This window comes from Mandrillus leucophaeus, unplaced genomic scaffold (genome assembly GCF_000951045.1).
Source record: "Mandrillus leucophaeus isolate KB7577 unplaced genomic scaffold, Mleu.le_1.0 Scaffold490, whole genome shotgun sequence".
In the NCBI taxonomy this organism is placed as follows: domain Eukaryota; kingdom Metazoa; phylum Chordata; class Mammalia; order Primates; family Cercopithecidae; genus Mandrillus; species Mandrillus leucophaeus.
In genome coordinates, this window is record NW_012105254.1 from 1,176,511 (window position 1) to 1,194,563 (window position 18,053).

General features: G+C 42.9%; 2 protein-coding genes across 2 annotated transcripts in view; one reads left to right on the forward strand and one right to left on the reverse strand.

The window, feature by feature from the left end:
- The window catches only part of CTPS2 (CTP synthase 2), a 130,411-nt gene that overhangs the window by 54,586 nt on the left and 57,772 nt on the right, over positions 1–18,053 (forward strand). Inside the window, exons 12-13 of the mRNA XM_011995551.1 lie at positions 694–756; positions 861–904. Coding sequence (XP_011850941.1) covers positions 694–756; positions 861–904 — 107 coding nt within the window. The remainder of the gene's footprint in view (positions 1–693; positions 757–860; positions 905–18,053) is intronic.
- Positions 13,958–17,487, reverse strand: S100G (S100 calcium binding protein G). Its single transcript, XM_011995522.1, has 2 exons — positions 17,352–17,487; positions 13,958–14,111 (listed from the first exon to the last, which is right to left on the reverse strand). The coding sequence occupies exons 1-2, from the start codon at positions 17,484–17,486 to the stop codon at positions 14,007–14,009; spliced, it is 240 nt and encodes a 79-aa protein (XP_011850912.1). The 5' UTR covers position 17,487; the 3' UTR covers positions 13,958–14,006.

Below are 18,053 nucleotides of genomic sequence, written 5' to 3' on the forward strand. Positions count from 1 at the left end.
TTTTTTAGTAGAGACAGGGTTTCACTGTGTTAGCCAGGATGGTCTCGATTTCCTGATCTCGTGATCCGCCCACCTCGGCCAACCAAAGTGCTGGGATTACAGGCGTGAGCCACTGCACCCGGCCCCTCCTTCCTCTCTTTCTCTTTTTCTTCTCTTTCTCTCCTTCCTTCTTTCTCACCCAGGCTGGAGTACAGTGGTGTGATCTCAGCTCACTGCACCCTCTGCCTCCTGGGCTCAAGTGATTCTCCTGCCTCAGCCTCCCAAGTAGCTGGGATTACAGGTGCACGCCACCACACCTGGCTAATTTTTGTATTTTTAGTAGAGGTATGGTTTCACCATGTTGGCCAGGTTGGTCTCGAACTCCTGACCTCAAGTAATCTGCCCACCTTGGCTTTCCAAAGTGCTGAGATTACAGGCTTGAGCCATTGTGCCCGGTTGACTCTGTACTTTTCTGACCTTGTGTTCCTTCTTTGTCAACTTTGGGACTTAGGTGGCTTCTTGATAGTCTAAGCCCCTGCCCTGCTCTCTGCCAGGGATTGTTCTGAGGGGACAGCAGGGAGCAAAACAGGCAGAGTCTTGCTCTCTGGGACTCTGCATTCTAGATACGGGAGACAGGCAGCCAACAAATGAACAGAAAATATGAACAAATACAAAGTGAGTTCATTTGCTTTACATATGTGCTTTTTAAAATAGGAGTTTGTCTTGGGATGCAACTAGCAGTGATAGAGTTTGCAAGAAACTGCCTTAACTTGAAAGGTAAGTTTGAGGTTTGCTAATGACCATTTACTTTAAAATTTTTCTCTCTTCAAATATTTTTCAGCATTATTGGTGAATTACTGAACTCTTTTCTTAATCTTCAGATGCTGATTCCACAGAATTTAGGCCAAATGCCTCAGTTCCTCTGGTAAGTGGCTTATTTATCTTTCTGGGTCCAGTCATTGTCACTTGGGTCCTGGCTCTTGCCTAAATTCATAAGGGGCTATTGGCTGGGCGCCGTGGCTCACGCCTGTAATGCCAGCACTTTGGGAGATCAAGGCAGGCGGATCACTTGAGGTTAGGAGTTCGAGACTAGCCTGGTCAACATGGTGAAAACCTGGTCTCTACTAAAAATGCAAAAATTAGCTGGATATGGTGGCAGATGCCTGTAATCTCAGCTACTCGGGAGGCTAAGGCAGGAGAATCGCTGGAACCGGGGAGGTGGAGGTTGCGGTGAGCTGAGATCGTGCCACTGCACTCCAGCCTGGGTGACAGAGTGAGACTCCCTCTCAAAAAAAAGGGGGGGTCTATTATTTTTTCTTTACAGCACCAGAACATTTTAAATTATATTATTCTTATATTAAATTCCTTTGTTCTTGATAGTCCATCTTCTCAGCTATGCTTTAAAGACAGTCATAATCCTGGACTGATTTCTCTTTGTCGCAGCTTTCAAGCTTAATGTTTAGGAAAGGATTAAATTGACTGTGACAACAATTTATAACATCTACTATAAATAAATGAGCTGTCCTGTCTCCAGACTCATCGCCAGTCTGCCTATTTTCCACACTGGTGGTCATCTGTCTTTCTAAAACAAAAGTGACAGTGATTCTGCTGCCAGTCCTCATCTTCCATCAGTTTCTTTTCCCTTAACATATTCAGTCCAGGATTCTGGGCTGGGTCCCAAAGCCATTGTGCTCTGTCACCTGCTGCTTTGCTGATTCATCCCATGGCATCCTGATTCCTCCCAGGCTTTGAGTTTTTTTCTGTTCTGTGTTTTTTTGAGGTAAGGTCTCACTCTGTCACACAGGCTGGAATGCAGTGGCATGATCGCAGCTCACTGAATCCTAGACCTCCTGGGGTCAAACAATCTTCCCACCTCATTTTTTGATTTTTTTTGTAGAGACAAGGTCTCACTATGTTGCCCAGGCTACATGCTTTGAGTTTTACGTTTGGACAGTCTGAACTAGTTTTCAGATGCAGTCTGAGGTTTCGCATACCTGAGATGTCCACCTGCCTAAAATCCCTTTCCCCCTGGAATCTCAATGAAACCAATGAAGAATTTAATTAACAACAACTCAGGCCGGGCGTGGTGGCTCACACCTGTAATCCCAGCACTTTGGGAGGCCGAGACGGGCGGATCACGAGGTCAGGAGATCGAGACCATCCTGGCTAACACGGTGAAACCCTTTCTCTACTACAAAAATACAAAAAACCTAGCCGGGCGAGGTGGCGGGTGCCTGTAATCCCAGCTACTTGGGAGGCTGAGGCAGGAGAATGGGAGGCGGAGCTTGCAGTGAGCGGAGATCCGGCCACTGCACTCCAGCCTGGGCGACAGAGCGAGACTCCGTCTCAAAAAAAAAACCAAACAAACAAACAAGAAAAAACTCAGTTACCAACAACTTCCTATTCACCTGAGGAAGGCTTTCCTGACCTCTTTTCTTTACCTGCCTCTGCCCTCTGCCCCATGCTACTGTGCTCACCACTAACAGAGCGAGCTTTGCAAGATGATGGTTGGCCTTCAGTCAGGCTGTTTGCCAGCCACCCATGCACACCCAATCGTGTGCCTGCTGCTGGGCACCTCCTTCTAATGGAGCTCGCGCCTCACAATCGTGATTTTTTTTTTTAAACAGCTTTATTGAGATATAATTCATATACCACAAAATTTAGCCATTTAAACTATATAATCCGGCCAGACATGGTGGCTCACGCCTGCAATCCCAGCACTTTGGGAGGCTGAGATGGGTCGATCACTTGAGGTGAGGTCAGGAGTTTGAGACTAGACTGGCCAACAAGTTAAAGCACCATCTCTACTAAAAATACAAAAAATTAGCTGAGCGTGGTGGTGCATGCCTGTAATCCCAGCTGCTAGGGAGGCTGAGACAGGAAAATTGCTTGAACCCGGGAGGCGTAGGTTGCAGTGAGCTGAGATTGTGCCATTGCACTCCAGCCTGGGCAACAGAATGAGACTTTTTCTCAAAAAACAAACAAAAAAACTGTATAATCCAATGTTTTTTTAGCATATTCACAGATCTGTGCCACTCTCATTCCAAGCAATTTTGGGCCATTTTCATTACTCCAGAAAGAAATCCCACACACCTTAGCTGACACCCCCAAACCTCCTATCCCCACCAGCCCCAGGCAACCATTAGTCTACCTTCTGTCTTTATAGATTTGCCTATTTGAATCATTTCATGTAAATGGAATCATCCAATATGTAGCCTTTTGTGACTGATTGCTTTTACTTAGGATAATGTTTTCAAGGTCTGTCTATGTTGTAACATGTATCAGTACTTTGTTTCTTTTTATTGCTAATTAATATTTCATTATATGGACATGCAACATTTTATTTATCCATTGATGAACATCTGCATTGTTTCTACTTTTTGGTGTTGTGAGTAATGCTACTGTGAACATTCATGTGAAAGTTTTTGTGTGGACATATGTTTTCATTTCACCAGGAGTGGAATTGCTGGGTCATATGGTAATTCTGTGTTTAACCCTTTGAGGAACTGCAGGACTATTTTCCAAAGTGGCTGCAACATTTTAATTTCCTGCTAGCAATGTATGATGGTCCTAATTTGCCCATATCCTTGTGAACATTTGTTATTTCTGTCTTTCTGATGATAGCCATCCTAGTAGATGTGAAGTGGTATCTCATTGTGGCTTTGATTTGCAGTTGCCTGATGGCTAAGGATGTTGAGCATCTTTTCATGTGTTTATTGGCCACTTGTATGTCTTCTCAGGAGAAATGTCCATTCACATCCTTTGTCTATTTTAAAATTGGGATATTTGTATTTTTATTATTGAATTGTAACGGTTCTTTATATATTCTAGATATAAGTTCCTTATATCGACATTTGGGGACACATTATTCTTTGTTGTGTGTGGGAGCTTCTGCCCACTAGGTGCCAGTATCACTCCCTCACCCCTGCCCAATTGTGACACTAAAAGTACCTCCAGATATTGTCAAATATCTCTTGGGGACAGGAGCAGAATCACCCTGGTTGAGAACCACTGATTTAGAGAAATCTAGTTCTATTTCTGTCCCCTGTAGCCTGTTCACTGCCTTCCCTCATGGCAAGCATTCATTCTTTTTTTCTTGGTTTATCTTCCCATTTTTTAGATATAAGTAAAGCTGTATGTCTTTGTAATCCACTGCCCTTCTTAGGGAAATGGTAGCATACTCTGCACAGTTTTGTCCTGCCTTGCATTTTTCGCTTAACACTATATGCTGGAGATCACCCCATGGAAGCACATAGAAGCATTCTCCACTCTTTTTTTATAGCTTGTAACTCAAACCATAATGAACCATAACTTACCAGCCAGATGGTACTTTTAACTCTTATGCTCAGAAGGCCTAATGCCAATGAAGGGTTCCTTATGAGCCTTTAATATAAACATATTTCCTGACTAATAGCTGAAATGGTTGTGCCAGGAAAACTATGGGTTTTCTTTTCTAAGATACACTTTGGGATAGGAAGCGATTTTACCAGTAGGTGCCACTGTTAGATAGTGTTGGCAAGGTTAATTCTTTGATGATTATTCTTTACTGGGGGTATGTGTATGTGCATTAAAAAATTTTTACACACGGCTGGGCGCAGTGGCTCACGCCTGTAATTAGCACTTTGGGAGGCCAAGGCAGGTAGATCGCAAGGTCAGGAGATCAAGATCATCCTGGCTAACACGGTGAAACCCCGTCTCTACTAAAAATACAAAGAAATTAGCCAGGCATGGTGGCACGCGCCTGTAGTCCCAGCTACTCGGAAGGCTGAGGCAGAAGAATGGCGTGAACCCGGGAGACGAGCTTCCAGTGAGCCGAGATTGCGCCACTGCACTCCAGCCTGGGCTACAGAGCGAGACTCCACCTCAAAAACAAAAAAGAAAAAAAAATTTTATACACAGGGTAAAGAAGTTAAGCCCTGCAGAAAAGGTACAGAACTGTCTCTCCTTTGCCACCACCTCACTTCAGTTCCCTTCCCCAGTGGCAAGTACTTTGATCCATTTCTTTCTTTCTTTTTTTCTTTTTAAAGAGATGGGCCGTCTCACTATGTTACCCAGGCTGGATATTCACAGGTTTGATCATAGCACACAACAGCCTCGAACTCCTGAGCTCAAGTTATTTTCCCACCTCAACTTCCCAAGTAACTGGAACTACAGGAGCTCAGCTGATGCATTTCTTTAGTTATTTCAGAGATTTGTGTGTGTGTGTTTGTGTGTGTGTGTACCCACTTAGCCACACACGTATAAATATGTATTCCCTTTAAAAAAAAATCTTGGCTGGGTGCAGTGTCTCATGCCTGTAATCCCTGCACTTTGGGAGGCTGAGGCGGGAGGACTGCTTGAGTCTTGGAGTTGGAGAGCAGCCTGGGAAACATAGTTACACCTTGCCTCTACAATAAATAAATAAAATTAGCTGTGCATGGTGGCATGCACCTATAGTCCTACCTACTCGGAAGACTGAGGTGGGAGGATCACTTGAGCTCGGGAGGTTGAGCTGCAGTGAGCTATGGTCGCGCCGCTACACTCCAGCCTGGGTGACTGAGCGAGACCCTGTCTCAAAACAAAACCAAACAAAACAACTTTGTAGCATGCTCCAGACACTGTTCCCACCTTGCTTTATCTACTGATCACTCCACATCAATGTGCAGGGATATCTTTGGTGTGCTTGCCCTGCTGTATGCTACATGGCTGCATCCTTATTTATTTAACCAGTCTCATATTTAGTTTGTGTCCATTATTTTGCTCTTTAAATTATGCTGCAAATTAGTATCCATGTACATATATCCTTGCACCCATGCGTGAACACATCTGCAGGGATAAATTCCTAGAAGGGGAGTTGCTAAGTCAGAGGATGTGTGCATTTTACATTTTGATGGCTCCTATACACATAAGTGAGATGAGAACAATAAAAGCTAATTGCTATTGAACATCTTTATGGCCTACAATCAGTTTGTTGGAGAAAAATAGCCTTAAGAGCCAGCATTTGTATCGATGTCAGAAGTCTTATTAAAAAAAAAGACTAAGGAGATAGAATCATAAGGCAGCAAGCACCATGAAGCCTGCAGAGTTACTTAAGCTTGAGCAAATAACGGTTACTTTGTGGGGATTGGTCATTCTGGCTCTTCTAGCTAGGAAAGTAAACAATTTGGAAACCAGGAGCCTTCTATAGGGAATATTTACTCCTAAAATCTGTTCATGGGCCATCATAACCCTCCTTTGGCATGCATGATTAGTGCTATGGCTGATTATGAAATCAGTAGAGACACTGGCATCCAGAACAGATCCAAGAGAAGGTGTCTCTTACACACATAAAAAGAGAAACAGATTTTTCCTTAAGGGTTAAGGTAGACTCTTTCTGCGTCTCAGAGTGCCCAGGAGAGAATGAGTAAAATTTATTTTATTGTGTCATTTCTCTGCTCAATCCACAAGGTGAAAGTGAAGGCTCTGGGACTTTGCAGAATACTTAAGGTTCTATAGCAACTCAGGTTTTTGGCCCTGCTTCAGAGTAGTCTCAGCTGCCTTCTAGATGGTACATAACCAGGAGCGTAGCTGTTGCTGACTTACATTCTAACTCTATATCAGTCACATGGCTGCTGCTGACATCCTTGACCTTGAATTTGGCTTCAGATCTCTCCAGTTCATCTGTAGGGTAGTTCACAGCATTTTGGACTTTGTGTTTTGAATATTTTCAGGTTTTGAGGCATATATATATACACACACACATATATATACACACATATATATACATATATATATGAACAATCTCAGTCTAATGTGTAGGCATGTGAATGTGCTTAACTCTAAGCATTTCTTTTCTGTTTGTTGAAAAAGGTAACTAAAAATTCTGAATTTACGTAAGCTATTACACCTTGAAGACAGAATTCATGTCCCACCTTCAGAAGACATCAACACACACATGCACACTTGGATGGTGGTATTGGAAAGGAACAGGGAGAAATTCAAAGCATTTTAACAAGATGCAAATGGATATTTGAGATTTCGGTATTTGATATTATTTCAATTTTCATTATTTATCATAGGTATGATGTCATTTATCCCTTTTTGATCCAGGAATTTTCAGGGTTAAGTGAATTTTACATCTACCATCGTAGATTTGTGAAACAGCCACATAATTAAAAGCTGATTTGGGTGAAAGTTGATTTTTGTTATACATTAAGTATAATTAATTAATGCATAACATTTTCCTGCCTTTAGTTGAAGCCCTGTTTAAAATATTTTCCTCATCTATATTATTTTTCAACAACTTCATATGGAATGGAAATTAAGAGGTGTTGGAAAAAACCCAGACGGCCCACTTAGAGTTATCTTTTAGGCAATTTTGATTACTTTGAGGATTTGTTTGCATTTAGAGTGTTGAAGTAAGCATCTCCTGACTATTAAAAAGATCATATAGAAATCACTTGGAGGTTAGTTAGGGCTAAAAAACGTTTTTTCTACAAAAGCAGTCATTAGGAATACAGCTATAGGCCAGGTGTGGTGACTCACACCAGTAATTCCAGCACTTTGGGAGGCTGAGGCTGGTGGCTTGCCTGCGGTCAGGAGTTTGAGACCAGCCTGGCCAACACAGTGAAACCCTGTCTCTACTAAAAATACAAAAAATTAGCTGGGCGTGGTGGCGGGTGCCTGTAATCCCAGCTACTGGGAGGCTAAGGTAGAAGAATCACTTGAAACCAGGAGGCAGAGGTTGCAGTGAGCCGAGATCGTGCCATTGCACTCCAGCCTGGGCAACAAGAGTGAAATGCTGTCTCAAAAAAAAAGAAAGAAAAAAAATACAGCTATAATATGCTCTGGGAGCCTAATACTCCTTTGATACTGCCTCTGTGGGGATAGCAGGTTTAGAGTTGACATCAGAGTGTTGGCTGAGGTAACTTTTTTCTACTCAGAGAAAGAAAAGTTCTTGCCTGGGCACGGTGGCTCACACCTGTAATCTAAGCACTTTGGGCAGCCAAGGTAGGAGCATCGCTTAAGCCCAGGAGTTCAAGACCAGCCTGGTCAACATGGCGATACCTCATGTCTACAAAAAAATAAAAAAGTAATCCTGGCACTTTGGGAGGCTGAGGCAGGTGGATCACGAGGTCAGGAGATCGAGACCATCCTGGCCAACATAGTGAAACCCTGTCTCTACTAAAATTCAAAAAAATTAGCCGGGCATGGTGGCATGTGCCTGTAGTCCCAGCTGCTCAGGAGGCTGAGGCAGGGGAATTGCGTGAACCCGAGAGGTGGAGGTTGTAGGGAGCTGAGATCGTGCGACTGCACTCCAGCCTGACGACAGAGCAAGACTCCGTCTCAAAAAATAATAAATAAATAATAAAAAATAAATTTAAAAGTTAACTGGGCATGGTGTGCACCTGTAGTTCCAGCTACTCAGGATGCTGAGATGGGAGGATCACCTGAGCCTGAGGTCGAGGCTGCAGTGAGCCATGATCATGCCACTGCACTCTAGCCTGGGTGACAGAGTCCGACTCTGTCTAAAAAAAAAAAAAAAAGAAAGAAAGAAAAATTCTCCTGAAAGGGAACCCTTGCAAACTCTTGGTGGGAATGTAAATTGGCATTGCTATTATGGAAAATAGTGTGGAGGTGCCTCCAAAAATTAAAAATAGAACTACCATATGATCCACCTACCCCACTACTGGGTATCCAAAACATACCAAAAGATATGAAACTAGTATGTTCAAGAGATATCTGCACTCATGTTTGTTGCAGCATTATTCATAATAACCAAGATACATAATCAATCTAAGTGTTCATAAAGAAAATGGAATATGTGGGGGTGTGTACTACTTAGCTTCAAAAAAGAAGGAAATTCTGCCATTTGCAACAACATGGATGACCCTGGAGGACATTATGTTAATAACCCAGGCACAGAAGGACAAATACTGTATAATCTCACTTATATGTGGCATCTAAAACAATCAAAGTAGAAGCCGAGGGTAGAGTGATATTACCGGGGTGAAATGGGAGTGGGAAAAATGGGGAGATGTTGGTCAAAGGACACAAACTTGCAGTTATAAGATGAATAAATTCTGGAGATCTAATGTACAGCATGGGGACCATAGTTAATAACAGTGTAATCCCAGCACTTTGGGAGGCTGAAATTTGCTAGGAGAGTAGATCTTCATTGCTCTCATCACACACACACAACAGTAACTACGTGAAGTGATGAATATGTTAGCTTACTTGTGGTAATCCTCCCACAGTGTATACGTAGATGAAAACATCTTGTTGTACACCTTGAATATATACAATTTTTTTTTTTTTTTTTTGGTCATTCTGTGACTCCTACACCTTCTTACTCCCTTTGTGACCTTGGGTGGACTCAGCATGGCGACCAAAGACTTTCATGATCTGAAGCGGGTGTGCCCTCTTCATTCCTCATACTTGACATTCCACCCCAAACAGGGTGTGCGCGTTCTCTGAACGGCCTTGCATTTGGGCATGATGTGTTTGCTCGGGCTATTTTCTCTCTCTCTGAATGCCCACTGCTGCCCCTTTCCTGCATGCTCCCCTCAAGGTTCTTTCTACAAAGTGCAGTTGAAATGCTACTTTTCTGAGGAATCCTTCCCCTGACCTGGTCCCAGACTTACTGACTTAGAATCTCAGAGGTCTGGAAATTTGTATCTCTCATGACATCTCGTATAGTGCCTTGCCCATAATAGGTACTTTATATATGTTGGAATTGAAATAGATAATGTATATTAACTCTGCGAGGGGCTAATTGATACCTAGAATGAACATAGGCTAAAATGAGAAGCTAGCATGAGCTAGGTATCAGAACCGAACAAAACACACACCGCAAATAATAAAAACCCAAACCATAGACTAACGTTGGTTAGGAATGAAGATGTGAAAAATCTCAAATAAAATATTAGAACATCCAATTTAACAGCATTAAAGAATGATCATGACTGGGTAGTGTGTTTATCCTGGGAATTAAATTAACACATTATATTGATTGAACAAAAGAGAGAAACCCTGTAGCGCCATACATGCTCAATATCGAAACCTGGTGCCCGCAGTCTCACAATGAACTAGGAAGAGACCAGTACTTCTTAAAGAAGAAGAAGAGTATCTTTCTCAAAGCAATAGCTGACAGTAAACTTCATGGTGAAATAGTAAGGGATTCTTATTACAACCAGCAACAGATAAAAAATGTGCACCATCATGAACAAAACAGTTGTTAAAATGAGACCAGCAAATGCTCTCTGGGGAGTGAAGCTGGCATTCTCCTTCCTGCCTGTAGAGTTATGAATCCATACAACCTTTTGGGAAATCAGTTAGGTGGTCTGTTTGATAAACCATACAAAATCCATACCCTCTGACTCAGACATTTACTTCTCAGAAATTCTCCTAAGGAAATCGGAAATGTTGACAGAAATATGAATAGGTACTCATTACATTTAGAAGAATTAGCAATGACAACAGTCTACTCATCATAACATTTGGAAGAATCGGAAATGACAACAATCTAAATGCCCCACAATGGGGAAATAGTTAAGACTATTATGGGGTATCTGTACAGTGGAATGTAATGAGTCATTAGAAATGTTTAAGAGTTTTAATACCATGAGAATGTTCTTGTGTTGAGTTAGAATGATACAAATTGTATTTAAACGGTCCCTCAACTGTTTATAAAATCTCCTCTGTTTCTTGGTGAGTTAGAAATCACCTTTTTTTTTTTTTTGAGATAGAGTCTTGCTCTGTCACCCAGACTGGACTGGAGTGCAATGGCACAATCTTGCTCACTGCAACCTCCACCTCCCGGGCTCAGATAATCCTCCTGCCTCAGCCTCCTGAGTAACTGGGATTGTAGGTGTGTGCCACTATGCCTGGCTAATTTTTGTATTTTTTGTAGAGTTTCGTCATGTTGCCCAGGCTAGTCTTGAACTATTAGACTCAAGCGATCCACCTGCCTTGGCCTCCCAAAGTGGTGGGATTACAGGCGTGAGCCACTGCGCCTCGCCACTTTTCTATTTTTCTAGTTAGCTTTCTAAATGTTTGAAATGGCTTCCAATGAATTTCATTTTATTATTAGGGGAAACTTCCATACTTATTTTCTTTCTTCCCAAATCTCCACAAGTATACTCTCCTCCCAAAATTTAGATAGTTGTATTTTTCGGATTATTCCAAATAAGAGTGCTGAGAGGCTAATCACAAAGAGCAGCAGCCAGAGATTTACAAAGTGTTCTCTTACTATTGAACATTTTCATTTATTCTTTTTGATAGGACACACATCCATATGGCTCAGAAATCAAAATGTCCAAGAGTTTGTCAAGTGAGTAGTGGCTCTCTTATTCCTGCCCCCGCCATCTGCCCAGTCCTCTTGAAGTACGTAACCAATGATAATAGTTTCTACTGTGCACTTGCAGAGATTTTCCAGGAAATCTCAAGCACCTTGCCTTCCAAGTCACTATATACCAGCTACTCATCTTGTGCCCAGTTCACTTTGGTCACCCTGTCCCCACCACCCCTGTGCTTACATCAACCGCTACTTCTCTCTCTCTGAGCTCAAACACCCCAGAGAGAAGCCTGGGCCTGCCCAGCCTTTTATGGGTAGATGAGGTGGGAGTGTGGGTATGTGCTCCTCTGCCCACTTCAGAGAGTCATCCAGCTTCTGGAAAAATGACAGCAGCCAACTTGACAGAAGAACCCAGCATACACATTCAAGTTCATTGGATAAAAAAAAAAAAAAAAGGCCAGGCGTGGTGGCTCATGCCTGTAATCCCAGCACTTTGGGAGATGAAGGTGGGTGGATTGCTTGAGCCCACGAGTTTGAGACTAGCCTGGGCGACACAGGGAGACCCCTGTCTCTACAAAAAGTAAAAAAATAAAAATTAGCCAGGCATAGTAGCACATGCCTGTAGTCCCAGCTACTTGGGAGACTGAGGTGGGAGGATCCCTTGAGCCCAGGAGGTCAAGACTGCAGTGAGCCCTGAAAATGCCAATGCACTCCAGCCTGGGCTACTGAGCAAGACCCTATCAAAAAAACAGAAACAAACAAAAAACAAAAAAAAAACCGAAAACAACAACAACAAAAAACAAAAAAACACAAAAAATCCCTAAAACTGAAAATAAGTCAAAGGCAGTACTTTGCAGGCAGTGATTTTCAGCTTGAGGGTAGGGCCGTATAGCAGAATCTTTAGAGGGCTTATGTAGTTTGAAACTCCTTCAGTAGCATCATTTTCTACATTTTGAAAGCGGAAATGATCCCGTATCTTTCTGATGTCAACTACAGGAAGTATAGTGTGGCAGTCTGGGCTCTAGAGAGTGAGGTAAAAATAATAAACTGCTTGAAGAACATTGTTCAAAAGCATATCATGTCACTCCCAAGGGGATTACAATTGGGTTTTTGGTGGGGAGGGCAGCAGTGGGGTTAAAAAAAATCTTCATGTCTAAAGCACAGATATGCACACAGCACATAAACAGATGCACAAGACATCTCTGGAGTTAAAATTTCCTGGAGGGTGGCGATTAGAAACAAGTGTTTAACAAGGCTCCTTAGGAGGGTGATAATGGCTTAAGAAAGGTTGAGAGAGGCTGAGTGTGACCTGTAATCCTAGCACTTTGGGAGGCTGAGGCCGACAGATCACCTGAGGTCAGGAGTTTGAGACCAGCCTGGCCAACATAGTAAAACCCTGTGTCTGCTAAAAGTACAAAAATTAGCCGGGTGTGGGGGCACACGCCTGTAATCCCAGTTACTTGGGAGGCTGAGAGGCAGGAGACTTGCTTGAGCCCAGGAAGCGGAGGTTGCAGTAAGCCAAGATCATACCACTGCACTCCAGCCTGGGCGACAGAGCAAGACTCTGTCTCAAAAAAAAAAAAAAAAGAAAGAAAATAAGAAAGGTTGAGAGAGACCGTTCAAAGGCAATGGGACCCAATACTGATACTTTGATGCTTCATGGGTGTTTTGCGGAGGAGAGTTGCGAGGATAAAGAAGAAATAAAAATCTAGCTTCTGGGGCACTGCTGTGAGCAGGCTATTGGGGTCAGCTTGAGCCATTGGCAACTTGGACAAACTTAAAGTTAACATTTGAACTCTTATCTGGTAAGGGGTAGCAGAAAGTTCCCTTCCCTTCTCTGCGCTTCGTGCCTCCATATTCCCCACCGTCGTCACTTCACCCCCTGTATCCCCCAGCTGGACGCGAAAAGTGGAACTTGAACTTGAGGGCTGGCTGTTTTGTCAGGATACAGGATGCCAAGAGTTGAGAGGGCCCAAGGTCTTCCTGTGATCTTTTATATGACACGTCACACGCCAGAACCACAGCGTTAGGCTGGTAGATGTGAGGCCACCCGGTCAGTGATGAGTGGGGCCGCCTCTAGGTCCTGTGTTCCTTCTGTAGGGTCATTCATTAAGAAAGCACAGCGAGGTCTGGGAGATAGCATGATGTCAAGTGTCTGTTTGTGAAGTGTCTTTCTCACTCGCTGGTGGATAGTGTGAGATCACAGTGGAAATTGGAGATGACCCGAGCACTGAGGAGTTAAGGAAGGAGAGCAAGCAACAGGGTGATTCTGGCAGAAAAGTGGAGCAAGGGAGTTGGTTTGGCATTTCTGGATTCTTTTTAGGTCTCCCACACCATCTTTGTAGTTTTGGGCAGGATCACAGAGCTATCTTGGCCCTCACATTTCTTTCTTTCTTTTTTTTTTTTTTAAGACGGGGTCTCCCTCTGTGGTCCAGGCTGGAGTGCAGTGGTGTGATCATGGCTCACTGCAACCTTGACCTCCGGGGTTCAAGTGTTCTTCCTGCCTCAGCCTCCCTCTCTCTCTCTCTTTTAAATCTATAGAATTAGTTGAATCAGACTGAGGTTACTTTCAAGTCTATTATGTTATGAGGGTCAGTACTTAACAAAGTAAGGTATGTCTAATAATTTCTTTATTAATAATAACTGAACCTCACAGCCAGATCATTATAATTGCAAAGAATTAAACCAGAGACTTTGGGGGATTCCACATAGGATAAAACCACAGCACAGGTGCTCTTCCTTCAGTGCTCAGGGTTCTATTTAGTTTTCTCCTTCACTGGGATATCTTTTTTACTAATACTTGGAATTCTTCAAAACTAACTTCTCCATCTCCATTCTTGTCCAGTTCTTGAAAGAGATCATCTAGGGTGTTTGGACTCTGTTTTAGATAAAAAAAGAATGGGAGAGGGGAGGGGAGAAAAAATGAATCAGTTACTGCTACACGTTCTCAGAAATTAGAGGCCTTGGGTCTGTGTGCGAAGGCGGCAGCCCAGGTTTCCAGTGACATGCATCTAATAGCTAACAGAGGGAGACCAGCTCTAGCTGTCATGTTGCTCTGTGTCATAGAACTGGCTACCTTTCCCCCCCCCCATATCACACATTTATTATTTTAATACAATGTGTATTTTAATACAGTTGTTTTCTTATGTAATCTTGGGTCTTTTTCTTTATGCCTCTAAAAACATTCTTCTGAGAAGGGATCTTTGGGCTTCACTGGATTGCCCGTGGTGCACAAACAGTTGAGGACCCCTGCCCCAAGGTTTTCCTGGGAGCTGGGTTTGTCTCCTGCTCCAGGGCTAGGGCTGACATATTACATGAGGCAGCAGGCTGGGAGGGCTCCTTCTATAATCCTTTCGACCACGCTATGAGGGAGATCTACTTTACAGGTGGGGAAACAGGCTCAGAGATAGCCGGTCACTTGCTTGAGCGTCCACAGCTGGTTAGTAGAGGGGTTGGGGTCCACACATTGACTCCAGAGCTCAACCCCTTAACTAACCACTGCCCAGTTTTTCCCAAACGCTGAGTTATGCAAAATGACTTTGGCTCAATGGTTCCCATGCTTTAGCATGCATCAGAATCACACGATAGGCGTGCTGGCCTTAGCAAATACAGATTGCCAGCCCCACCTCCAGAGTTTCTGACTCACTAGGCCTGGGGTGGGGCCTGAGAATCTGTACACAAGGTCTTGCTCTGTCACCCAGGCTGGAGTGCAGTGGCATGATCACAGCTCACTGCAGCTTCCACCTCCTGGGCTCAAATGATCCTCCTGCCTCAGCCTCCCAAGTAGTTGGGACTAAAGGCATGCACCACCACACCCGGCTAATTTTTGAAAATTTTTGGTAGAGACAAGGTCTTGCTGTGTTGTCCAGGCTGGAGAATCTATAGTTTCAGCAGCTTCCCAGGTAGTGCCAGTGCTGCTGCTCTGGGACCACACTTGGAGAACCACTGCTTGAGATGTCATGTGAGATCGTGTGCAGGCTTTTTGACTACTGAACTTCCTGCAGTGTCTTAAGCGGACTTAATTTTTGTCTCTACCATAAAACTCTAACCTTAAAGCCATTACTACTTGGATTTTCAGGTAGGAGTCTATCTGTGCAAAATACTATTTAGAAAACCAATTGAAATAACAGTTCAGTTTGTCAGTTTCAAATTAGACTATATTACATATATGTATATATAAATTGTGGTAAAAAACACATAGCATTGAATTTATGCTCTTAATCATTTTTAAGCATACAGCCCAGTAGTGCTAAGTAGATTCACAATGTTGTGCAACACATCTCTATGGAAGATCTGTTTTAACCCCTAAGATTCCTACAAAAACACTCAGCACTTTGCTTTGATTACAAGACCAAACTGTAAGTTACTTATTCAGCTTTTGATTTATGAATATGAAACACTGTTTTCCTGAAGCCTTTACTAGATTCTAAACCATACATGGTGATGATATATGGAAACAGAGTATGGTGGAAAACCTTAGTAATGGAAACCTTATGGAAATATAATCAGGTACATGTAAGTACACTTTCAGAACTTACCATTTGTCTTCCTACCTTGTTCCAGATTATGTCTTATGTACTTTTTGTAGGAAGGACATAAAGTATAGAAAAAGTTACTCATGTTACCTTTTGAGTTAACTTGTTTGAGTACATGGCCTAGGCTTTCCTGTTAGATGATTATTTTTCTTCCTTTTAGAAAAAAATAAAGGGTTTTTTAAAATTTAAAATGTCTCACTAACTTGTTTTGCTTTGTAATTAAAAAGTCCATTTTTCTGCTAGTGATTTTAACTGTTTTTACAAGTTCTTCTGTATTTCAACTATAAGAAAATGAGAAAATATCAGATTACAGGGTCATTGAATTCAGCTTTTTTTCTTTTTATTATTAAAAACAGAAGTCTTTCCAATTGTCATATTGGCAGAAGGGACATTTCTGGTTAAAATCTGGAGAGCTGGTTAAAATATTTGAAGAAATGTTCTCTCCTGAAGTTAGAGCTAAATAGTGACTGAGTCATAAGGAACAATTGCATGTCATTTCTGTTGTGAAGATGGTTTTTAGTTGCAAAATGACAATGACTGTCTCGTTTGAGTCCTCTGCTTAACTAGACCCGACCTTGGGCTTCCCCTCTTTGTCCTTGTATCTGACCACCCTTAATATCTGATCACCTGGCCTGCCTTCAGCTAGGATCCTATCAAGGCAATTTAACCAAAAACTCCTTATCCTGGATATTTCCCTGGTAATTTTCCATCCATTGGCCCCCCATCCTGTTCCATGATCATAAATCCCCACTTGTCCATTTAGGAGTTGAGCCCAATCTCTCTCCCCATGGCAAGAACCTGTTTCAGTATGGATTGCCATGGCCCTCCTGGAGTGAGTTGCCTTACCATCTTTAGCAAATGTCCTCAGTCAGTTTTTTCTTTAGCAAAAGGAAAGTACTGTATATTGGAGAGAGGAGGATCAGCTCTTCTCTCCACTCTGTTGCCTTGAATACATTTTGATTTTGACAACTCTGGGGTGATTTTGATGTGAAACTTTATGGCCCAGGAAATTTAGTCCTTTCTTGAAAGTTGTTTAGAAATGCATGGTTGCCTCATTAACACAAATTTAAGTGATGATCACAAATTTAAATGCTTTTGAAATATAAATGAGTGCTGACAAGGCAATTTGTCAGTGGGTTTTCCTAACAGACTGCTAAGTAAATGTTGGTCTTGTTGAGGGATTTTACATATAAAAATGAAGCCCATCCAAGGCCAGCTAACACTATTTTGCAATCCTCTTTGTTTTCCTAAAGCCTGGCACAGAATTACTGAATCCTTGCTGAAGGCCTTAGTGGGTTTGCTTGATGACTTGTGGGTCTTCCAGGCATAATTTGGCATTGCTTCCATTTACCATGGCTAGTCCTGCAGAGTCCTGTGCTGAGGCTGCGGGAGGGATAGAAGGCTTGGCCCTTGTTTTCTGAGAGCTTGCCTTCTGAAATGTGGCCTGACTTAAGGGGAAGAAAGCCCACCTGCATGTGTCCTCTCTCAAGCGATGGTCCCTATAAAGCTTTACCAGAGTCCTCTCCCCTCCCTCCCTCCCCACCATCAGTCCCATTAAGCGGGCTCTGGGGATGGCCACTTACTTTGAGTAAACTGGGGAATTCAGCCTGAATTAATAGCTTCAGTTCATCCTTTGACAACTGGTCTGGATCACCTTCTTTGGCTGCATATTTTTCAAAAATCCTCTTCAGTTCCTCAGGAGACTTTTTAGTACTCATTCTGGTGCCCTATAAATTGGGAAGAAAATAAAACTTACCAAAAAGCTGAAGCAGAGTTTTGTGCTGAGGGTTGTCAGCAGGATTTTAGTGCCATTGGGCCATTTCCTTGGCATAAATGGGGAAGAATAAGGAAAAGAGAACGTTGGGGTGGGAATGACACCAGTAACTGCCAACATGTTTTAAAAATAAGCATCTTAGGCCGGGCATGGTAGCTCATGCCTGTAATCCCAGCACTTTGGGAGGCCGAGGAGGGTGGATCGCTTGAGGTCAGGAGTTCGAGACCGTGGAAGCCTGGCCAACATGGTGAGACCCTGTCTCTATACCAAAATTAGCCGGGTGTGGTGGCACGTGCCTGTAGTCCCAACTACTTGGAAGACTGAGGCAGGAGAATCGCTTGAACCCGGGAGGCAGAGGTTGCAGTGAGTGCGATGCCAGTGCACTCCAGCCTGGGCGACAGAGCGAGCCTCCGTCGCAAAAAAAAAAAAAAAAAAAAACCCTCAACTTAATCACATCTGCAAGTCCCTTTTGCTATAGATTCATAGGTTTCAGGGACTAGGATGTGGATAG